Source organism: Oncorhynchus gorbuscha, linkage group LG13 (genome assembly GCF_021184085.1).
Source record: "Oncorhynchus gorbuscha isolate QuinsamMale2020 ecotype Even-year linkage group LG13, OgorEven_v1.0, whole genome shotgun sequence".
NCBI lineage: Eukaryota > Metazoa > Chordata > Actinopteri > Salmoniformes > Salmonidae > Oncorhynchus > Oncorhynchus gorbuscha.
Window position 1 is genome coordinate 33,698,832 of NC_060185.1, and position 24,540 is coordinate 33,723,371.

Here is a 24,540-nt window from a genome sequence, read left to right on the forward strand (position 1 = left end):
CACTGGCATAACCATTTAATTTATAAAAACAATATAAAAACTACTTAAATGAAATGTACATATTCTTTACATAATTAGAAAGCACTGTCCATGAGATGCCACTTATGTAATCAAGATGTGTGGTCATTCATAAACCTTTAGAAAACATACACCCAACCGTATATACAGCACGACACACAATATCAAATAGCATTTAGAGAAAGTGCTAATGTTAGTCTTTAAAATGAGATGCAAATATCTTTGCTATTCTCTTGGTCTCTTCTTTCTTCATGGACGACGGTGGTATATTGGGCCTGGGACGAGGAACGCGCCGACAGAGAATCCCATGTCTAAGAGAGCTCTTTTTCTGCAAAAAAGAGATTCAATCAATTGTTTAGCATAGAAACGGGCCTATTGTTCCTAGTTTTCAAGCAAACAAAATGCATCATTAGGCTTTAAATGGAGATACTGTGAGATAAAAAAAAATGTGAAAACGCAAAGATCTAAATGTCTACCATTGTGTGTTAATGAGTCAGTCCTTTCTCCATCAAATAGAACCAGCCCCACATTGGTCAAATACGTACAAATATGTGATCAATCACGGTGAACTCTACTCTTAAAAGGGCTGGTCAGATGTTTGTTTTAATATTAGCACAGAGTGACTAGCTGGAACTAGTTTCCTTTAGCATTGAGTGACTAGCTGGAACCAGTTCTCTGACATGTCCTGCGAACTCTGTAGTCCCACTGCGTGATAAACAACTGCACCTCCACACCCCCTTCTTGAAACTGGATACATGCCAGTCTGACGCAGGGGCCCGGACAAGCAGGCATACCTCCCTATCACCACAGTTGCCCTTTAGTTATTTAAGTTAAGTTATGAGCCAAACCATAATAATTATTCTCATTAGAACAACTCCTGAGCTATTAATGATAAAAGACAAGAAATGTTGATTTCTCACAAATAGTAGGCCTAAATCTCCCATAGCCAGACATATCAGCCCAGTGACCCCACAGTTAAAGGTCAACACAACGCTGAGACGGAAAGACACTCAGGGTTCTTGTTTTATGATATTTCAGTCAATGGCGTGTGGAGCGCCCTGAGTTTCTCCCTCTCTCTAGAGATGAGCTTAATGGTTATTTTCTCCTTAGCTCAATAGCAATGCAAACATTTGAGAGAGATCACCCCACTGCTAAAGACTAATCCTCAGGGCAGGAAAAACAGTTCCTTTCATGATAAAAGCCCCCCACCGTAGAAGTATATTTTAAAGAAGGCGGTGGCCTCTTATACTACTAGCTGCTGCACTGGCTCAGTTCTCGCAGTCGCCAGAGTGACTCAGTTCTCGCAGTCGCCAGAGTGACTCAGTTCTCGCAGTCGCCAGAGTGACTCAGTTCTCGCAGTCGCCAGAGTGACTCAGTTCTCGCAGTCGCCAGAGTGACTCAGTTCTCGCAGTCGCCAGAGTGACTCAGTTCTCGCAGTCGCCAGAGTGACTCAGTTCTCGCAGTCGCCAGAGTGACTCAGTTCTCGCAGTCGCCAGAGTGACTCAGTTCTCGCAGTCGCCAGAGTGACTCAGTTCTCGCAGTCGCCAGAGTGACTCAGTTCTCGCAGTCGCCAGAGTGACTCAGTTCTCGCAGTCGCCAGAGTGACTCAGTTCTCGCAGTCGCCAGAGTGACTCAGTTCTCGCAGTCGCCAGAGTGACTCAGTTCTCGCAGTCGCCAGAGTGACTCAGTTCTCGCAGTCGCCAGAGTGACTCAGTTCTCGCAGTCGCCAGAGTGACTCAGTTCTCGCAGTCGCCAGAGTGACTCAGTTCTCGCAGTCGCCAGAGTGACTCAGTTCTCGCAGTCGCCAGAGTGACTCAGTTCTCGCAGTCGCCAGAGTGACTCAGTTCTCGCAGTCGCCAGAGTGACTCAGTTCTCGCAGTCGCCAGAGTGACTCAGTTCTCGCAGTCGCCAGAGTGACTCAGTTCTTGCAGTCACTAGACTGGTGCACTCTTGGGCTCCCGAGTGGCACAGAGGTCTAAGGCACAGCATCACAGTGCTAGAGGCGTCACTACTGTCCCGGATTTGATCCCGGGCTGTATCACAACCGTCCTTGATCGAGAGTCCCATAGGGCAGTGCACAATTGGCCCAGCGTCATCTGGGTTAGGGGAGGATTTGGCTGGAGGGGCTTTAGCTCTCTCAACTTCTTGGGGCAGGCCAGGCGCCTGCAGGCTGACCTTGGTCGTCAGTTGAACGGTGTTTCCTCTGACACATTGGCGCGGCTGTCTTCCGGGTTAAGCAGCCCGGTGTTAAGAAGCGCGGTTTGGCGGGTCATGTTTTGGAGGATGCATGACTCGACCTTTGCCTCCCGAGCCTGTTGGGGAGTTCAGCAATGAGACAAGATCGAAATTGGGGGGGGAAAGTGGTAAAATTCACACACAAAAATAGACTGGTGCACTCTGTGTGACTCCTATACTGGCCCCCTTTACTCGCCGACATCCAAGCTGGACGAGGAATGGAACATAGTGACCTATTAGTAGCTATGTCCTCCTTTGGCATTGGTATGACAGAAAATTAGCACTGGAAGATGATGACTTGGCAACTTCAAGACTGTAGAGACAGTTTCCTTATTAGTCAGCAGTGTGCGCCTGATAGAATGAATGACTCAATATTCTGTAACCCATGGCTTGTAATGCAACAATCAATTATTTTAGTGGAATTTGCTACTACTCTAAATGTTGATCGGTGTCTCAGTTACTCATGTCTAGACTCGCAAAAACCTGTTATAATAGCATATTCAAGCTCAACCCAGAAGCAGAAGAAAAGCAGATTGAGGCAGAGAGAGAAAGAGGGGACAGGGCTGGTACTGTACTTACTGGGTCAGAAGAGGCCAGGGGGAAGACAGGTGCTATGCGTAGCGCTCTCATAGAAGCCTCCATGTGGTGAGATGAGAGGAAGAAATTAGGGATCTCCACAGGGTCAGAGCTGGACAAAAGGCAGTTAAGGAACAAGCAAAAACCAAGCATGCATGTAATGTATTTATTCTTGGGTCAGTGTTAAAACTGTAAAAAAAAAAAAAAGCTCAGCTTCAGCTAAACAGTTAGAATAACAAAGAGGTAAGAAACCAACGCTGACAATGCAAGGATACTGTTTAGACTTCCTGTTGTCTTCTTTGTGTAGGAACGTTTCTGGCTGATATGTGTCAGATGTGACAACATGTTCTGTGTCCTCTTCTGAGAAAGCAGCTGTGTCGTACAACAACCCGGAGGTCTCAACCTCTGATAGAGCTTCTCTGTCACCAGGAACCCTGCTAGCAGTCTCTCCACTACACAATAAGGACTGTTCGTGTAGAGCAGCAGTGATGGACTCCTGATGTAGTGCTGCCTCATTGTCAGAGGTTTGGAGTGTCCTCTCACCATCACTCACAGTGTCTTCCTCCTCATCTGTGTCTGGTCCATGAGAGAATTCAGAGTTAACATGTTGCTCCCTCTCCTCTAGTCTGCTGCCTATGGCCTCACTAGACCTCCATGCCTGCAGGGTGTCAGTCTGCAGATCAGACCTCTCCCCCTCCTGTTGGGTGAGGCTGGGGTGGTAGGAGTAGTCCAAGGCTTGGCGCTCCTCTGGTGTCTCCAGACTCTCCAGAGAGGCTAGGTCTGGGTCTGACAGCAGGCTGGTCCAGGGGCTGGTTCTGTCTGTTAGAGATGCAAACTCATTCAGAGGCCTGGGCTCTACCACAGTCTCCTCATAATCTCCATCCTCTTCCTCCTCTCTGGGTCCTCCTCCATCATCTTCAGATGCAGGGGCCTTGTCCTCCTCCTCTTCATCAGCCTGAAAATCACTGTGTTCCTGATACATACATGGTACAGGTGAAGGGACAGGAGACAAATCCTCCTGGGGGGAGCCTGATGCTTTATGGATACATGGAGCACTCTGGGGGAATGTTTCATAGCCTTCGGGCAGGTGGTGGTCATCTGGAACAGGGGGAGTTGTTGAGATGTTCTTGGGGCTAGAAGGTATTGTCTCCATGCGATAATGTCCCTGTAGACCTGGAGAAAGGAAAGAGATGTGTTAAGTGGCCTGACACTAATAACAGTATAATAAATTAACAAGGCAATCCCCAAGACGTAGACATGAAGTAACATATTTTGGTTACCCTTTGAATAGGTATGCACCCCAAATCTCATACTATTCCCTATATAGTGAGAAAAAAAAGTTCTGGGACACTGTAAAGTCCATGGAGAATAAGAACACCCCCTCCCAGCTGCCCACCGCAATGAAGATAGGAAACACTGTCACCACTGATAAATCCACTATAATTGAGAATTTCAATAAGCATTTTTCTACAGCTGACCATGCTTTCCACCTGGCTACCCCTACCCCGGTCAACAGCACTCCACCCCCCACAGCAACTCACCCAAGCCTTCCCCATTTCTCCTTCTCCCTATTTCACAACAAAACATCTTTCACTCATGCTGCCAAACATACCCTTGTAAAACTGATCCTCCTACCAATCCTCGACTTCGGCGATGTCATTTACAAAATAGCCTCCAGTCTATCACAGTGCAATCCGTTTTGTCACCAAAGCCCCATATACTACCCACCATTACGACCTATACACTCTCATTGGCTGGCCCTCGCTTCATACCCGTCGCCAAACCCACTGGCTCCATGTAATCTACAAGACCCTGCTAGGTAAAGTCCCCCCTTATCTCAGCTCGCTGGTCACCATAGCATCACCCACCTGTATCACGCGCTCCAGCAGGTATATCTCTCTGGTCACCCCCAAAACCAATTCTTTCTTTGGCCGCCTGTCCTTCCAGTTCTCTGCTGCCAATGACTGAAACAAATAAACAAAAACCTCTGAAACCGGAAACACTTATCTTCCTCACCAGCTTTAAGCACCAGCTGTCAGAGCAGCTCACAGATTACTGCACCTGTACATAGCCCACATATAATTTAGCCCAAACAACTACCCCTTTTCCTACTGAATTTATTGTATTTATTTATTTATTTATTTTGCTCCTTTGCACCCCATTATTTTTATTTCTACTGCACATTCTTCCACTGCAAATCTACCACTCCAGTGTTTTACTTGCTATATTGTATTTACTTTGCCACCATGGCCTCTTTTTTTGCCTTTACCTCCCTTATCTCACCTCATTTGCTCACACCATATATAGACTTGTTCCTACTGTATGTTTGTTTTACTCCATGTGTAACTCTGTGTCGTTGTATGTGTCGAACTGCTTTGCTTTATCTTGGCCAGGTCGCAATTGTAAATGAGAACTTGTTCTCAACTTGCCTACCTGGTTAAATAAAGGTGAAAAAAATAAAATAGTGCTATACTTTTGAACAGAGCCCTATGGGAATAGGCTGCCATTTGGGACTAATCAGGTGAAGAGCATCTCACCACTGATGAGGTTGTTAACCTCCCCAACCAGGCGGGTGGACTTGAGAAGGAGCTGGGAGGAGTCTGTGTCTGTGACCTGGTGCTCGTCCAGTCTGGAGCGCTGGCCCTGCTCACTTTGAGAGGGGAAGGTAGGGGTGGACAGCTTATGGCTGAAGTACCTCTGGATGTCATCCAACTCACTTAGGTTCTTCCTGGAACAAACACAACAAGCACATTCCTTATTGAAAAGTTACTTCGGTGACACTTTCTGTGTGGGTATACAGTAAACAGTCCAGCCCCGTCCTATGGGCCCTGGTCAAAAGTAGTGCACTTCATAGGGAATAGGGTGTCATTTGGGATGCCGGCCTAATGTCCAATCATTTACCGGAGTGCTGAGAACAGAACGGAGCTGGAGGGATGGGCGTCCACCGCAGCAGCACTGGTGGGGTGGCCCCCTCCCCCCTCCTGAAGACTCTGGTGGTACAGTCGCACCCTGTCCATGTGCTCATCATGCCGGTCACATTCACTGGACCTGAGACATCGGGGAGGAGGGGGAGAGCAGAAAGGGGGAGGAGAGCAGGAGGCGGCGACAGGGAGAGGTGGATAGCAGAAAGGGGGAGAGCAGGAGGAGGAGACCAGGAAGGAAAAAAAAGTAACACCATTACGAATTGTTGAAGTGGTTCTCCAAAGTGAATTAAGGGTAGGTTTGTATGATACCATACACTTTATGTTGCATCTCATTGAAATGGATTACTTGCATGTTAAAGAAAGAATTGTGAGGGACAGAGCTAGAGACGAGCCCTACAGTACCTTTCTGGCAGCAGCCTGTCAGAAAGGTGGGGTGTGGAGTTGATCCTCTGCTCTGTGTAGCGGCTGACGTGGGAGGGGAAACTGCTGTATGTGGCTGTCGTGTGGTAATAGAGGGGCAGGGTCTGGAACAAAGCCTGACAAATAAACACACGCACCACAGCTGTTAAACCCACAAAGATATACAAGTAGTACAAAACACTGATGCACTCAAATCCTTTTGTGATTGCTATGAGCCATTCTGGCTCAGACAAGGTTACTTACCTACTTACTAAATGCTAAGATGCTTTAGGAAGAACTTAATACAGACTAACAGTGAAAGCCACTGCTGTACTCACTGAGGAGTCTTTGTTGCCGTCACACACAGCCTGTCTCTGACCCCGCAGCTCCTGGACTCCCTTAAGTGGGGAGACAGACACTTTGAGCTGGCCCTGGCACTGGCCATTGAAGTCAGTGATGTTGTACCAGCCACACACTGACTGGAAGCCTGACAGGAGAGGGGACAGGTCCACTGAGGCAAACCCAATCACCCGCTCCACATCTAACAAGACAAGACACAGGACTAATGAAGTGCATTAAACATTAAAACAACACTAACTTTATCCCCTTGAAGAATTGTTGGTTGATAGCTAGAGTATTACTACATTGCTGTACTGTACCTCCTTTGTGCCAGACTTTGAACACCAGGGACTGTTGTGGATCCAGAAGAAGTTGCTTTGACAGCCTGTGATTATCAAACAGTATATTAGTTCAGTGTGACACGGTCTGACAGAGGGCATTCTAAACTAGGCATGTTCCAATAATATCAACAGCACATTTGTTCATAATCATCCAAACAATCCTTAATATGGATTCAAAACTTTTACATCTTTGGGCGCATTAAACCTGAATATTACATAAACAGTATGTGTTGCAGGGGTTAAAACTAAAATAAATACCATAGAGATATCTCCGGCCCAAAAAATCCATATTGCGATAAATTGCCTGAATTGATTCGATAATGATAAATAGAACAATACGTTAACATTAATGTGCACCAGTTTTTTCAAAATAAACCTTAATTTTATCTCCAATCTCTAGTATAGTCTACATATCATAAAGGACATCAGCTAAATGCCTGCGATAAGTGATTTGTATTGTATCCCCTTTCATACCAAAAAGTAATGACCATCATGTTTTAAGGAAAAGAGGATGATTTTTATAAATGTATTAAACTGAGTTTGACCAATTCCAGTCATTTTCAATATGAAAAATTAAATAAAAATAATCCATATGATGTAAATCTGTCTCAGTGACGGATAACTTTAACCCCTGAGTTGTCTAAACCTGAAGTAAGCTATAGATGGTACACAGGTAGTCTACCTGCACTCCTGCTGGTGGTCCCAGATGGGGCAGTGACTGTCTGCTATGAGAGCTGTGGTGACTGGTTCAGCAGAGACAGTCGTGATGTAGGACACCCAACAACTAGGCAGCACTCCACTACGCTCAGCTAGAGGACAGCCTGCCAAGGAGACGCAACACAACCATCAGACTCATCAACAAAGTGTTAAAGGACACAATCAAAATGGATGACCCTACTGGAAGGATGTGTCACAAATGGCACCCTATTCCCTATGGGCAATGGTCAAAAGTAGTGCACTAAATAGGAAATAGGATGCAATTTGGGAGGCAATCTGTGTACCTTTAAGACTGAGGTGCATGGCCCTGTCCACAGTGATGGTGACAGTGAACGTGTCCTCCATGCTGACCTCGAAGGGCTGTGAAGGCTCTACACTCACTGAGGACTTGGTCTGGTGTCTGCTGGGTGTTCCAGACTGTCTGGACACAGCTGCTGTGGATGAGGGGACTCCCTGCCCTCCCTCCTCCTCCTCTCCCTGGCTGTCACAGTTCTCCTGGTCCTGGCTGTCCCCTCCTCCAGGTGTGTGCGCCTCTGGGAGGGATCCAGGGGTCAGGGTGATGTGGACCCTCAGGGCAGCTCCACTCAGATCTGGGGCGGAGCGCCTGAACAGGGGGTACACACCTACACAAACAAAACACTAGTGTGTTACTGATGACTCTTATGTAACATTATATTACAACATAGCATTTACAAAGGCTAGATAGTCAACGATTAGTTTGAGGTAGTCATTGACTGTTAGTTATATCAGTACTGTGCAATTTAGTATCTTGAAAGGAGCAAATAAAATGTCTTATTTTTTTACAAAATGTATAATTCGTATTACGTACCACTGAGATTCAGCTTATGCCTTGCCATCATGGCCAGGGAGGAGAGGTCCACGAAGGCTGAGCCCACCAGCCGGTCCATGTCATGAGGCCTAGGTCTCCTGTCCTTCCCAAAGGCCACCCACATCTGAATCTCAAGCTTCTCCTCCCGGAGGTACCACAGCAGGGGCTGGCTGCTCCTCAGCTCCACAGTCCTGCTTCCTCTGAAGGCCACCGTGGCCAGGCCCTCTTCCCCTCCACCTCCCTTCTCCACAGACAGGCCAGGGTGTCTGAGCTGGGAGCAGAAGGCCTCTCCGTCGTAGAGTTTATATCTAAAGTAGCAGTAGGTGGAGCGCTGCAGCTCGCTGTGTCCAGGCAGGAGGAGACAGTGGACAGGCAGCCAAGCTCTGGGCATGGACATGGTCAGGGACACCGTCCTTGGAGTCTCAGCCCACATATCTCCCTCATTGGGTAGCTCCTCTTCCTCCTCCTCCCTCCCCACCTCCCAGCCCAGGCCCTGGGCGGCAGTGATGACCCTCTCTCTATCTGCATGGTGTGCAAAGTTGATGGAGATGTCCAGGCCGCCCACGAATATGTGATGTCTGGGAGATGAGGTCAGGTCCTTCGGCAGAGACACTCCAAACCACCCACTGATCCCTGGGAATTTATAACACATTAGCAGTCTGTTGGTTGGTAAAGACTGACCCACTGACCTTATAACAGCACTGACTGAGTGTATTACACAGCATACTGAACCTGTTCTTTTATGGATGAGATCAGCCAGCTGAATTCTCACTGTACCCAACAGAGTATTCTTTGATCTCGGGCTGACCATCACTGCAGTAATAAAACACACAAAATGCATAAATACATAAATCCCACTGGATCAAGTTTCCATCATTGTTACATTAGGAAGATGAGCAAACTGTGAAATTAAATTATATAATAATATTTCCTTGTAACAATTGACGTTAAAACACAACTTGTAGGATCGAGTACTTGAGCTGCAGTGAACCCATGATTGTCAATTGGATATATTAAATGTCTGATATGGCTTTTGTTTACAATTGCACCCAATAAATACCAAATAAACAAATAAAACCATTCATGCACCGTATTCTGATTGTATGACTAATTCCCATTGCAGCTGCTTCCTCACCCATGCGACTGTCTCTATTCCAGACAGTGAAGACAGCTGTGGCCTCCTGCAGGAGCTCAGCCAGGCTGCAGGTCTCCCCAGAGCTCCTCTGGACCTGTATAACCAATTAATTAATTAAATTATTGTTTTATTGTCCCATAGGAAAACTTGTGACAACAACACAGGCATTCATCTACATCATGTGAGTTCCATCACCTGCAGCTCACAGGGGAACTCAGTGTGGTGGTCAAACTCTGGGCAGAAGGTCCTGGCGGCCACACGGGTACTGCGCCTCTCACTCTCAGGCAGGAAGGAGAGATGGGCAGTAACGTACACATTCACCCCAACATCAGCATAGTACTGAAACGTTTCATCTTGCTCTGACAAAGCCCTGTGGGAGTGTATGTTTGTTAGAAACAAATGGAGTTCAAATGCACATTTATTGTAAAGCACTAGGCCGTGTTACTGTAAAGCACTTTGTGACAACCAAAGACATAAAAAGGGCTTTGGTTTGATTGAACCAATTGAAATGCAGTGAATATTTATCAAAGTGCAGATTCTACTACTCTTAAACCTTGAATGCCATCTACCATAGTGCCCTTAATTTTGTTACAGGTGACAGTTTTGATACTCATCACTGTATCCTGTATCAAATGGTAGCTAGACTTTGCTAAAGACCCGTAGTCCTTTTTTGTTAACAAGGCCCTACTACATAAACTTCTGTCTTATCTAACTTTGCTGTTGAAGTATAGACACTTGAGTTGCCTAACACGTTCACAGGATTGGTTAACTTGAGGTTCCTATGGTCTCCACCGAGCTAGGTAAATCAGATTTTAGTTTTAATGCACCGTATTTCTGTAACAAAATTCAAAATATATTTCATCTTGATGTTCTGGTTCCTTTCGGGCAATTTAAAGTATTGATTGTGGACTTATTTGTGGAGGAATGTAATCATTTTCTGGGTGATTTGTGAAGTTTTAATTGTGCTTACCATAACTGTGTTTTTGTATTTTAAATGTGTGTGATATATTAATATTATACAGGGTGTACTTGGAAAAGAGACCTAGGTCATCCCTGTTAAAATAGGTTAAATAAATAAAACATGCAGAACATTCCAATGATTGGAATAGAGTGAGAGATGGCAGTACCTTGCTGCTGCCTGTAGTCCTGCTGCCCTGTGCACCTGAACCACCATGGTCACCACCCGAGAGGCAGCCCCCCCACTCCTTACATCAGATATCAACGGACGTTGTTTGTAATGAACAAACACATCAAGCAATCCTTGGAGAGTACATACAACAAAGTTAACTGATCAAATACTGTATGTATGTAAGGAAAGTGTCTTGATTTCAGGTTTTGTAAGTACAGTACAGCATTGCCTGTGCGTGTTACCTGAGGGCTGAGGTTGGTGTCCAGCAGGGCTGTCAGTCCTGGGCATCAGCGGAAGGGAGAAGACCTGGGCTTCAGTGGGCTGTTGTCTCTGCATGGTCACCATGGCGCACAGCTTGGACAGGGGCAGCATCCCTTTAGCCACCAACTGGTCCCGGACATTTGGGTAATAGTACCTGCAAAGGTGGGTCAAATAAATTCCATTAAACCCCCAGTCTAAAAAAACTATGGAAGCTTGAGTGCCAATCTGTTTGTGCTATCATGTCAACTTGACACCAAACATGGCTTGACAATGACAGCAATGGAGTTGACAAGAGCACAAACAGATCTGGGACCAGGCTAAAACAACATTGCGTCGGGTATACTGGCCTCAAGTGGTCAGGAGAGACATTACAGGTTCTGTCCCAAATGGCATTTAATTCCCTATATAGTGCACTACTTTTGACCAGGGCTCACAGACTGACCTGCACCACACTTCAAACGGGATGCCTCCTCCATTGGCCAGGCCCTGGCTGGAGAAAGAGCTGAGTAGCAGTCTCTGGACTGGGACTTCTACAGGAGCCAGCAGCACGTGACTCTCACTGTGGCCAAACACTGGGTCAGGAACACACAGGGTAGTGGTGGTACGGAACTGCCTCAGATTCACACCTAGAGAGGGGAGAAATGGACAGTACATTAGCAGAGGATAAACAGACAACAGACCTCAAACCCTCATGTCAAACGTGATAAATGTGTATTCAAGGCTAGAACAAGAAAAATATTGGTGCAGTGCTAACTGTTACAACACTGAGACAAAGGGCCCTTGTCAAATGCACTGCACCATAAAGGGTATATGGTTGGATGCAGCCAAAGTCAAGAAACTTAAACATGAGCTATTTGCTTACTGCAGTTTAACAGATTTGGGTCCAGACTTTGAGCAGGAGGCTCCTCCTGAGTAGGGAAGGTGTACTGGACATAACAGTCAGCCTCCCCCCAGACTGTAGACTGTAGTGGTGTCAGACCCTTCACTCTCTCCACTCTCACCACAAACAAGTGCTCTCTCATAGTCTCCTCGGGAGACGGCTTCACCTGGAGGATAACAAGGATAATACTGTTACAAGGACCGCTGGAATTGAATTTACCCTGAAATCCTGGACTTGTATGAATAACATTGAGCAGCAAAATCCTGAAACAACTTGCATTAAAAAAATTTAAAGACTGAAAAAGATTAATAGCTAATAAAATTTTGTTCCTTGTGTGGTTGGTGATCCAGCAAATGGGCTGGTCTTGGGAGATGAGACACAGAGCCAAGTTCTTCATCCCTCATATGCTGCAGAGATACTATTTGGACAGATAGACCCATGGCTAGAAGCACCCGGAGGTTGCCCTTAATAATGCCTGAAAACACATCAATGACTGGCATGTAGCTGTCCACCCCTAACACTGGGTACTGAGCCTGAAGCAGAAGGTGGGAAATCTTGGGATCTCTGAAAAACAAAAGAAGAATCAAACAAAAATACAGTGTATTGAGTAGCTGTTTCCATAATAACAGGTGTTATAGGACTCATTTATATATAGTACAAAGGTTGAGTTATAACAAGATAATGTATTTTAAACCTTTCCCTCACCTGAAGGACATGTAGAACTGGTGGAGGGGTAGTTTGACCAGCCCTCGGAGCCGATCCTGCCCTAAGCTTCCTGCTCTCTGCCAAACCTCAATCACCATCACATTGTTCCTCATCCTCTCTAGCAGCCTCGAGGTCAAGGCCACAGGAGCCACCTGAGAAACAGAGTATTTAAACTCACATCTACCAGGCAGACAGAATCACATCATAAAGACACCCTATTCCTTTTATAGTTCACTACTTTTGACTAGGCTGAGGGCCCATTTGGGAGGGGTTTTCATCGCCTATGATATGAATACCCTTAGCCAGTGGAGGCTGGTAGGAGGACGGGCTAATTGTAATGGCTGGAATGGAATCAATGGAATGGTATCAAACATATGGAAACTACGTTTGACTCCGTTCCATTTAAACCACTCCAGCCACCACAATAAGCCTGTCCTATAGCTCATCCTACCAGCCTCCTCTGCCTTCAGCAGCATCACGCTGACTGGGTATAAAATGAATCTGTTCCATCAGTTAGTTACCTGTACAAAGTTGAACGAGGGGTTTGCCTGGCCCCAGCTGATCACTGATCTGGACGTCTCATCCTGGCCAAAGAGCTTACAGTTCAAGTAGACATTAGGAGGCTGCATGGGTCCACAGCTAAAGTCCTTTCCATTAGGCACCATGAGCAAAGCATGCAGCAGAACCCCACTGTCCTCCTCCACCACCTGATGGGCCTGAGGTCTGTCATGAGATGTCTGGAGGCTGGTGAGAGGTGAGGGACCTTCTGGGGCCATAAGAAAAAACATTTACAGTTGAAGTCGGAAGTTTACATACACCTTAGCCAAATACATTTAAACTCAGTTTTTCACAATTCAGACATGTAATTCTAGTAAAAAAGCCCCATCTTAGGTCAGTTAGGATCACAACTTTATTTTAAGAATGTGAAATGTCAGAATTGTAGAGAGAATTATTTATTTCAGCTATTATTTCTTTCATCACATTCCCAGTGGGGCAGAAGTTTACATACACTCAGTATTTGGGATCGTTGCCTTTAAATCTTTTAACTTGGGTCAAATGTTTAGGGTAGCCTTCCACAACCTTCCCAAAATAAGTTGGGTGAATTTTGGCCCATTTCTCCTGACAGAGCTGGTGTAACCGAGTCAGGTTTGTAGGCCTCCTTGCTCGCACACACTTTTTCAGTTCTGGCCACAAATTTTCAATGGGATTGAGGTTAGGGCTTTGTGATGGCCACTCTAATACCTTGACTTTGTTGTCCTTAAGCCATTTGCCACAACTTTGGAAGTACGCTTGGGGTCATTGTCCATTTGGAAGACCCATTTACAACTAAGCTTTAACTTCCTGACTGATGTCTTGAGATGTTTTCCTTCCTCATGTTGCCATCTATTTTGTGATGTTCACCAGTCCCTCCTGCAGCAAAGCACCGCCACAACATGATGCTCCCACCCCTTTGCTTCACAGGTGGGATGGTGTTCTTCGGCTTCCAAGCCTCCCCCTTTTTCCTCCAAACACAACGATGATCATTATGGCCAAACAGTTCTATTTTTGTTTCATCAGAGCAGAGGACATTTTTCCAAAAAGTACAATCTTTGTCCCATGTGCAGTTGCAAATGGTAGTCTGGCTTTTTTATGACGGGTATGGAGCAGTGGCTTCTTCCTTGCTGAGCGGCCTTTCAGGTTATGTCGATATAGGACTTGTTTTACTGTGGATATAGATACTTTTGTACCGGTTTCCCCCAGCATCTTCACAAGGTCCTTTGCTGTTGTTCTGGGATTGATTTGCACTTTTCGCACCAAAGTACATTCATCTCCAGGAGACAGAACGTGTCTCCTTCCTGACCGGCATGACGGCTGCGTGGTCCCATCGTGTTTATACTTGCATACTATTGTTTGTACAGGTGAATGTGGTACCTTCAGTCGTTTGGAAATTGCTTCCAAGGATGAACCAAACTTGTGGAGGGCTACAACTTTTTTATGGGGTCTTGGCTAATTTATTTAGATTTTCCCATGATGTCAAGCAAAGAGGCACTGAGTTTGAAGGTAGGCCTTGAAATACATCTACAGCGACGCCTCCAATTGACTCAAATGGTGTCAATTAACCTATCAGAAGATTCTAAAGCCATGACATCATTTTCAGGAATTTTCTGAGCTGTTTAAAAGGCACAGTCAACTTAGTGTAAGTAAACATCTGATCCACTGGAATTGTGATACAGTAATTTATAAGTTAAATCATCTGTCTGTAAACAATTGCTGGAAAAATTACTTGTGGCATGCACAAAGTAGATGTCCTAACCGACTTGCCAAAACTATAGTTTGTTAACAATAAATTTGTGGAGTGGTTGAAAAACGAGTCTTAATGACTCTAACCTAAGTGTATGTAAACTTACGACTTCAACTGTATGTGATTGATTTTTGTTCCTAGTAGTCTTTTTATTGTTTACACACATGGATGATTTGAGCGTGTTCCCTTCCTTTACTGACCTTGAGGGGCCACAGTTATTTTTCCCGTCCTGGAATATCTATTATTATCAGTAGATAGAGGGATATCCTCCCCTCTAGTGTTGTGATGCTGAGGCCTAATGGTTGTCATGTCCACCCTTGAGGGACTAGCTTCTCTCTGGGGACTGGTCAGGGCATGGGAGGGGGCTCTGTAACTAGCTCCAGCTGACCTTTGACCATTGGCTGATGAGAAATTTTTGTTGTCTGCAGCCAGTTCAAGTGACACCTGGAGAAACAAAGAGGGAGATTGAGATAATTGTTGTATTTATTTTTATTTAACCAGGTGGGCTAGTTGAGAACAAGTTCTCATTTACAACTGCGATCGGGGCAAGATAAAGCAAAGCAGTGCGACACAAATAATAACACAGAGTTACACATAGAAAAAACAAACAAACAGTCAATAACACAATAGGAAAAAAAGTCTAAAGTGTGTGCAAACGAGGTAAGATATGGGAGGTAAGGCAATAAATAGGCCATAGTGGAGAAATAATTACAATTCAGCAATTAAACACTGGAATGATAGATGTGCAGAAGATGAATGTGCAAGTAGAGACACTGGGGTGCAAAGGAGCAAAATAAACAACAACAAAAACAGTATGGGGATGAGCTAGTTGGATGGGCTATGTACAGGTGCCGTGATCTGTGAGCTGCTTGGACAGCTGATGCTTAAAGTTGGTGAGGGAAATATGAGTCTCCAGCTTCAGTGATTTTTGCAATTCGTTCCAGTCATTGGCAGCAGAGAACTGGAAGGAAAGGCGGCAAAAGGAGGAATTGGCATTGGGGGTGACCAGTGACATATACCTGCTGGAGCGCGTGCTAAGGGCGGGTGCTGCTATGGTGACCAGTGAGCTGAGATAAGGCGGGGCTTTACCTAGCAAAGACTTAAGACGACCTGGAGCCAGTGGGTTTGGCGACAAATATGAAGCGAGGGCCAACCAACGAGAGCATACAGGTCGCAGTGGTGGGTAGTATATGTGGCTTTGGTGACAAAAATGGACCGCACTGTGATAGACTGCATCCCATTTGCTGAGTAGAGTGTTGGAGGCTATTATGTAAATGACATCGCCGAAGTCAAGGATCGGTAGTATAGTCAGTTTTACTAGGGTGTTTGGCAGAATGAGTTAATTATGCTTTATTGCGAAATAGGAAGCCAATTCTAGATTTAATTTTGGATTGGAGATGCCTCATGTGAGTCTGGAAGGAGAGTTTACAGTCTAACCAGACACCTAGGTATTTGTCGATGTCCACATATTCTAAGACAGAACCGTCCAAAGTAGTGATGCTGGACGGGCGGGCAGAGGTCCGAAAAACAAGCCCTCCGATTTGACACACTGAACTCTATCTGAGAAGCAGTTGGTGGACCAGGCTATGCAGTCATTTGAGAAACCAAGGCTCACTCAATATGTCAACAACCACCTAAATATGATAAACTTAACAAAGACTTTGTCCCAAATAGTACCATCTTTTCTATGTAACCATATTCCCTTTGGGCTCTGGTCAAAAGTACAGCACTATAAAAGGGAATAGGGTGCCATTTGGGATGTAGACAAAATGGTGGACAGTGGCAGACAGGCTCACCTTGAGGGGGCCGATGTCCTGGCTCTCACCAGTCCCCTGCAAACTCTGGACAGGCAGAATGATAGTCTGACTCAACTGCTCCCTCTGCAGTAGACAGCGGAGGGGGAACACAGCCATGCCAATGGCTACAGGCTGCAGAACAACACAGAACACATCCATTCAGTTGCAATATACCAACTATATACTATCTATAAATACATAACTTGGGTAAAGCAGCACAGAGGCTTGGTTACTGTACAATAAAACATAAAAGAAAGTAGATTTTTGTTGTCCTTCAAGTGTCCACATACTTTCTTCTGGGAGCTGTTTCTGAAGTAGATGTTAAATGTGAGTTCTGTTCCCCACCACTGCTCAATAGTTGACCCACTGAAGTGGACTGGAAACACATTGCGCTGCTGAAAGTTCACCACTACAATGCAGAGTGAGACAGACATCTTTAACAAAACCTTCATGTTATCATTCTTAATAATTCACAATACAAATTGAAATATCAAACTCTATGAAAATGCTAAAGAAATGTGTCTACAACACAAATGGTACGAAAAGTAGTGCACTATATAGGAAACAGGGTGCCATAAAGGACACAATCTTTGACAATGTTAAAGTCTTACCACCCCCTGTAACTTTACTAGAGAAGACTCGTGTCACCTCTGCTGCCAGGGCCTGACTAGGATCATGCCTGCTGGAAGCTACGGGGAACAGGTACTCCACAAAATAGGAGCTATGAAAAGAGAGACAGACATGAAGCAGGAGCAGACATAGATAGGTATTCTGTATTATAATGGTAATCAAACAAAAGGGGAGACAAACATTTGAAATATTGGGCGCGTTAGTTTTGCAACCTAAAGGGAACCGAGCGATGCAAAAAGAATATGCCCATTGGCATGTTTCATTATGGTGCATACCATTTCTTAGAGGAGAGGGGTCGAGGAGGTTTCCCTTTGCCAGACGTCTTCTTAGGTATGGTGGTGGTGCTGTCGGCAGGCACAGTCAGGGAGTGAATCACTACTCTGGCCAACCGGACCTCACCTAGGACAGTGAGCTGGTCCATACACAGCCCTGGAAGCATATCCCCAGTCCCTGGAGTCTGCACATTTTCTGAGTCCAGGCTGACACAGAAGGTTCATTACTGTACAATGACTTAAATTCATTTTGAAATGTTCAATATATCTTTACAAAGTAAAGACGGAGACACTAGTAGAGACCACAGCAGAAATGAGTATAACTGACCCTCCACTTTTCTTTGGACCAGAGTGCCTCAGCTCTTTATCATCACCCCTCTTCTTGAGATTCTTCTTTGGAGAAGGACCATCCTTGTCGTCATCACTTGGACTGCTGTTAGACATCTGAAGGACACAGAGGTAAAATAGTGACCCTAAAGGCTACAGTATTGCCAATGTAAACATATACAGTAATATTGGTAAACAGAGTGCAGGTATCCATCTTTCCATTATCCTGCTTTTTCAAACTTGCGTACCTATAACTGACAACATCATTTTTATTAAGGACTAGAAAAGAGTGCAGAAACCCATTGTTTCCTTGGTAAACAGAGGACAAGTGTTGCTGACTGGTGGCTGACACTCACAGGAGCTTTGTAGAAGAGGTTCTCTAGCAGGCTCTGGTCATACTGTGGGTCATTGAGTTCACTGTCTCCATACACACTGAGGAAAGAATCAGGAGGAGAGCCCTCTCCATCCCAGATAGGGAGAGCAGATCCGTTCAAACTAACAAAAGGAGAGAGAACACGACACACAGTTACTTATAGAACTATACTGCAAAGTTATTTATACAGATACGTTTCATCAACTTGGTAACAATTACTAGGTAAAGACACAGTTTTGTTTGTTTCTTAATATGCTAAGATGGGGGTCAAGGCTACCTGCCCAGCAGCAGATCCACTGCCCTGTTCTCAGTGTCAGCAGCAGTACCGTCTGGGCTGAGGTAGTCTGGGGGACTGTGGGGAGACTGCAGGAGACTGGAGTCAGCATGCAGAATGTTCTGCAGTAGCCTCCCACGGGGAGGAATGGACGGCCTAGAGAAACAAAAACAAGACAAGTTCCCTAAGCCACGCATAAGTCAATGAGAGAGATTTTTAAAAGGACTGGAGCCATATGTATCAAGCATCTCAGAGTAGGTGCACTGATGTAGGATCAGATTCCCCCTAACCATGTAGTCTTATTTCTTATGGTTTAAAGGGCAAAACGGATCTTAAATCAGCCCTCCTACGTACTCTAAAACGCTTGATACATACGCCCCCTGAACTCAGTTTAACACTAACATTGGTGGTGCTCCTATGTTGTCCTTTGGAAGAGGTAGAGGAGTGTCTTTCAGAGCCAGTTCAGAGTCCATGTCAGACTTTAAAGCTGATACCACCATGGCATTTCTAAGCTTGCTTCCACGCTCTAGAATAACTAAAACAGGAAAGGATACAGTAGGGATGTTAGCAGAAGATAGACAGTTTCTCTATTGTACGCATTCAGTGCATTCAGAAAGTATTCAGACCCCTTCCCCTTTTCCACATTTGGTTACGTAACAGATCTACCTACACACAACAACCCATAATGACAAAGCAAAAACAGGTTTAGACCTTTTTGCAAATGTATTAAAAACAAAAAATCTTAATTACATAAGTATTCAGACCCTGTGCTATGAGACTCAAAAATTCAGCTCAGGTGCCACCTGTTTCCATTTATCATTCTTGAGATGTTTCTACAACTTAATTGGAGTCCACCTGTGGTAAATTCAATTGATTGGACATGATTTGGAAAGGCACACACCAGTCTATATAAGGTCCCACAGTTGACAGTGCATGTCAGAGCAAAAATCAAGCCATGAGGTTGAAAGAATTGTCCGTAGAGCTCAGAGACAGGATTGTGTCGAGGCACAGATCAATCAAATATATGTATAAAGCCATTTTTACATCAGCCGATGTCACAAAGTGCTATACAGAAACCCAGCCCAAAACCACAAACAGCAAGCAATGCAGATGTAGAAGGGTACCAAAAAATGTCTGCAGCATTGAATGTCCAAGAACACACCCTCCAATCATTCTAAAATGGAAGAAGTTTGGAATCACCAAGAATCTTTTTAGAGCTTGCCGCCTGGCCAAACTGAGCAATCGGGAGAGAAGGGCCATGGCCAGGGAGGTGACCAAGAACCCGATGGTCTCTCTGACAGAGCACCAGAGTTCTTCTGTGGCGATGGGAGAATCATCCAGAAGGACAGCCATCTCGGCAGCATTCCACCAATCAGGTCAGACTGAAGTAAAAGGTACATGACAGCGTGCTTTGAATTTGCCAAAAGGCACCTAAAGGACTCTCAGACCATGAGAAACAAGATTCTCTGTTCTGATGAAACCAAGATTGAACTATTCGCACTGAATCCCAAGCATCACTTCTGATGGAAACCTGGCACCATCCCTATGGTGAAGCGTGGCGGAAGCATCATGCTGAGGGGATGTTTTTCAGCGGCAGGGACTGGGAGACTAGTCAGGATCGAGGGAAAGAATAACGGAGCAAAGTACAGAGAGATCCTTGATGAAAAACTGCTCCAGAGCACTCAGGACTTCAGACTGGGGCGAAGGTTCACCTTCCAACAGAACAACGACCCTAAGCACACAGCCAAGACAACACAGGAGTGGCTTCGGGACAAGTCTCAATGTCGTTGAGTGGTCCAGCCAGAGCACAGAATTGAACTCAATCTAACATCTATGGAGAGAGCTGAAAATCGCTGTGCAGTGACACTCCACATCTAATCTGAAAGAGTTTGAGAGGATATGCAGAGAAGAATGGGAGAAACTACCCAAATACAGGTGTGCCAGGCTTGTAGCATCATACCCAAGAAGACTTGAAGCTGTAATCACTACCAAAGGTGCTTCAACAAAGTAATGTGTAAAGGGTCTAAATACTTATGTAAATAAGGCTGTAATGTAACAAATATGGGAAAAAGTCAAGGGGTCTGAATACTTTCCAAATGCCCTGTATACGATCCCTTTACGGTATGTACATGATGATGCTGTAGTAGGCTACAACCTGAAAGTATGTCGTTGGTGGTCTGTCCGTGAGTTGATTCCTGTACTGTGGGATTTGCCGCTCCCTGTCCATGTTGAGATCTACTTGATGTTGGCTTTTGGTTCTCAAGTGCCAAGTCAGTCTTTTTTTCCGTCTGGGCATTTTGGAAGTACAAATGATCTTTCCCTCTGAAAATATTACAAAAGCATGAAAGCATCACTGAAATGAGAGAGAAGCTGCTTGAACAGACAGTAGATATATGACATGAGTAGATTGTCTACCTTGGCGTATTGCTCCCCGACTCTTTCCCACTGTTGACAGAGAGTGGTCTGGACAAGGAGGGCACCACCAGAATGTTTGGTTGAGATGCTGGCTTCACTGTGGACCTGAATGCAGACACAGTCGTTTCGATACTCATGTCTGTGGTGGGAAATGAGCAGCTGCTGTCGTACGTTTCAGTCAGGGCCTCCAGAGCAAGCGACACCTGGAAAAAATGTTAATCAAGAACAATCTGTATGTAGACTCATCCAATTCACTGATGTCTTTTAACAGAGAGCCTGGGAAAGCAAGATAAACCACAAAGCATCTATCAGAATTAAATAACACATTTTCAATTGGGTTGCAGCCCCCCTACCTGTAATTCTCCAAGCTTCTCAGATGTTGGAGACACCAGGGTGAAGAACCCACTGATGGAGTGTGACAGAGAGAGACAAGAAATCCCAGCAACCTGAGCACGAGCAATTGGCAGGTGTTCTGGCTTTGTCAGCACCTCCAACACCAGAGAGCCCATATCTGTAATACAGATAACATATATAGGGAAAATCAACAACATCAGGAGGTCATTTGAATATTCTGAAGACAGCTTGGATCACACAATGTGGCATACCATGCATCCAATAGTTACCTGTTAAATAGGATGTGAACTGCTTCGGTCCACATCGGATGGGAAAGCGAGCGGTGGACTTCACAGTCTTCTGTGTCGTTTGTGACCCATCCCGTGGTCTGAAGTGGGTCCCATTGGAAGACTCTCCCCACCAGCGCAATCTGATAAAAGTTGTCGGGGAAGGCTTGGGGACTGTCCACAAAACTCTGCTTACTGTCACTCGTAGAAAGCATCGCAGCTGACCCTCAACCAGTGGAGGGAGGCTTGTGGTTGGGGACACATCACTGGGGACTGCAATTTTCATTTGTCAATGTACTTTACATGATGTTACTTACAGCGTAAAATACATTTCTACTACTAACGTTAGTTATTTAAAAAAAGTACTAGCTCATATAAAAAGTACTAGCTCAGGTCAACGTGCATGAGTCGGATCTGCAATACAAAGGCATGCGCCTGGACACAAGGCGGTAAAAAGTAGTTTATTTCGTATTTTTGAGAAATTACACCCTGCTCCTACCGCGAAGAGAAATTTAGCACCCGTGAAACATATTTACTCTGTCGCGTTACAAAAGTATATGGGGCCAGTTAACGTTAATAAACAAAGTCAGTGCAGGTAACGTTCTGTTCTGTTGTTCGCTGGACCAGCGCTAGCTAGCAACAACAAGCTAGCTAGCAACAACAACAAACAAGCGACAGAAATTGTCTTAGCTAGTAGGTCCATCAATTGAGGTTGCAAGTTTTCACTATATCCATGTCATTAGCATGCAACTAACTAGTTAACAGCAAGCAGCTTCAAATGAGAATCTACATTTTTCACCAGTCACCGCACACAGCCAGCAGCATCACGTTAGCTAGCTAATGAGATTGACGTTGTTCGTAGCTAGATACCTTTCCTCCTGATACTTCCACATTTGGTAGACTTCAATTTTTTTGTCTTCATTCCTTACCAATAAATGTGATATGACAATATTAAACCTAAATTACATTATGTAAACAAGTTGTCAGTGCAAACTGTCCCTGAGCAGCAACGTTCGTTAACTTTCCTCAGTCCCGCCTCTAATCCAAAAACCGCCGCTGTTATCCCGTGGTGCACTGTGGGAAGTTGTGTCAATGCAACACCAACCTCTCATCACCAGCACCAGAGAGCAGCACTGTTCTGTACAATACTGTAACGTATCCGGTCCACCATCATCATAGAAGGTGAAACTAAAATCAACGTTCACAAATCCTAGTCTCAGCAATTCAAGATCTTGATCAGCAGTGTATACGTAAATCCAGATGTGCTTAGAGCAGGTATTCCCAAACTGGGGTACGCCAAATAAAAATGGGATTCATATTTTAAAATATATATAATATATATTTTAATATCTATATTTTTATATATACAGTCCATTTATATTTTTCAACTGGGCTATACATTTTGGTGAGTTTTTTCTCGCCTGAGTAGCCTCGTTTCACTGCCAAAAATAAAATGAAACCATCTAGTGTTCTGTTATGCTGGTGAATGAGGACCCAAAAGCGACTTAGCGAAAACAGAGTCTTTATTCCAGTATATGGCAAAAGTAATAATCCTGGAAAAATCAAGAAGAAAACAAAACAGGAAAAAACTTAAATCCACTCGTAGTAACGAGGACAGACTGGAGACTCGACCATTGACTGCAGGTTGCTTCGGGAAGGCACCGACCGTAGCAGACTAAGACACCTGCTCACACGCAGCATCTGAAGGAGACAAAACACGACAGGGCGAGACAAGGACACAGCACAGCGAACATCATACAAGGATCCGACAAGGACAGAAGCGGAAAACAAGGGGAGAAAATAGGGACTCTAATCAGAGGGCAAAATAGGGGACAGGTGTGAAAAGAGTAAATGAGTGAGTTAGGAGAATGAGGAACAGCTGGGAGCAGGAACGGAACGATAGAGAGAAGAGAGAGAGGGAGGGGGAGAGAGAGGGATAGAAAAAGGGAACGAACCTAATAAGACCAGCAGGGGGAAACGAACAGAAGGGAAAGCACAAGGACAAGACAATATATGACAAAACATGACATGTTCAGCGAAATAACAACACAATGTCAAATACAGGTAGCCAAATCAAATCATTAACATCCAATCACATTAACCGTTACTCTCTCGCTTCCAATAATGGTCCGTATGTGGCCAAACGTAGCTGCTGCTCATTCCGTTTGCTCGAAAATGGACGAATGGTTAGAAAAAGTAAGGCCCGCGTCCATAGAGACAGATACCAGCTCTACTACCTGCAGTACTACACCTGCACCTGTTGACGACACAAGTTGTTCTGCTTCCACGAGCACATCCAATGCTAGCATCAGTAATTCTACATTTGTTGTTAGCTTAGCTAGCATGGACACTGACAGTTGTGAATCTGATGCAGCCGAAGAGCTACTGCTGCACTGCTCAAAAAAATAAAGGGAACACTTAAACAACATTATGTAACTCCAAGTCAATCACACTTCTGCGAAATCAAACTGTCCACTTAGGAAGCAACACCGATTGACAATACATTTCACATGCTGTTGTGCAAATGGAATAGAGAACAGATGGAAATTATAGGCAATTATAGCAAGACACCCCCAATAAAGGAGTGGTTCTGCAGGTGGTGACGACAGACCACTTCTCAGTTCCTATGCTTCCTGGCTGATGTTTTGGTCACTTTTGAATGCTGGCGGTGCTTTCACTCTAGTGGTAGCATGAGACAGAGTCTTACAACCCACACAAGTGCCTCAGGTAGTGCAGCTCATCCAGGATGACACATCAATGCGAGCTGTGGCAAGAAGGTTTGCTGTGTCTGTCAGCGTAGTGTCCAGAGCATGAAGGCGCTACCAGGAGACAGGCCAGTACATCAGGAGATGTAGAGGAGGCTGTAGGAGGGCAACAACCCAGCAGCAGGACCGCTACCTCCGCCTTTGTGCAAGGAGGAGCAGGAGGATCACTACCAGAGCCCTGCAAAATGACCTCCAGCAGGCCACAAATTTGCATGTGTCTGCTCAAACGGTCAGAAACAGACTCCATGAGGGTGGTATATGAGGGCCCGACGTCCGCAGGTGGGGGTTGTGCTTACAGA

The 24,540-nt window shown here is 45.1% G+C and overlaps 1 protein-coding gene across 3 annotated transcripts; it reads right to left on the minus strand.

Annotated features, from left to right (window-relative positions):
- Positions 1 to 22,540, minus strand: c2cd3 (C2 domain containing 3 centriole elongation regulator). Of its 3 annotated transcripts, none has more exons than XM_046294245.1 (36): positions 22,347 to 22,540; positions 21,480 to 21,749; positions 21,210 to 21,367; positions 20,857 to 21,059; positions 20,597 to 20,763; positions 18,844 to 18,976; positions 18,445 to 18,597; positions 18,151 to 18,289; positions 17,796 to 17,911; positions 17,471 to 17,674; positions 17,177 to 17,286; positions 16,856 to 16,974; positions 16,566 to 16,697; positions 14,970 to 15,213; positions 13,010 to 13,251; positions 12,489 to 12,640; positions 12,113 to 12,347; positions 11,766 to 11,949; positions 11,346 to 11,529; positions 10,885 to 11,057; positions 10,641 to 10,773; positions 9,709 to 9,883; positions 9,514 to 9,607; positions 9,111 to 9,191; positions 8,379 to 9,011; positions 7,834 to 8,172; positions 7,515 to 7,653; positions 6,812 to 6,876; positions 6,491 to 6,693; positions 6,156 to 6,289; positions 5,731 to 5,877; positions 5,367 to 5,557; positions 4,698 to 4,793; positions 3,105 to 4,002; positions 2,833 to 2,941; positions 1 to 346 (listed from the first exon to the last, which is right to left on the minus strand). In XM_046294245.1, the coding sequence occupies exons 1-36, from the start codon at positions 22,396 to 22,398 to the stop codon at positions 212 to 214; spliced, it is 6,942 nt and encodes a 2,313-aa protein (XP_046150201.1). In that variant the 5' UTR covers positions 22,399 to 22,540; the 3' UTR covers positions 1 to 211. The 3 variants fall into 3 exon arrangements, with proteins under 3 accessions (XP_046150201.1, XP_046150200.1, XP_046150202.1); XM_046294244.1 differs by having other exon boundaries at positions 13,010 to 13,254; XM_046294246.1 differs by having other exon boundaries at positions 2,829 to 2,941; positions 13,010 to 13,254.
- Positions 22,541 to 24,540: the final 2,000 nt, after the last annotated feature.

What these genes read in the sequence shown, in the direction of transcription:
- c2cd3 (XM_046294244.1), bottom strand. Translation starts at nt 22,398, where the DNA reads ATGAAGACAAAAAAATTGAAGTCTACCAAATGTGGAAGTATCAGGAGG. An exon ending in GGTCCAAAGAAAAGTGGAGG is followed by an intron (nt 17,675 to 17,795) that starts GTCAGTTATACT and finishes CTTCTGTGTCAG; the next exon opens with CCTGGACTCAGAAAATGTGC. An exon ending in TCTCATCCATAAAAGAACAG is followed by an intron (nt 9,012 to 9,110) that starts GTTCAGTATGCT and finishes ATAAATTCCCAG; the next exon opens with GGATCAGTGGGTGGTTTGGA.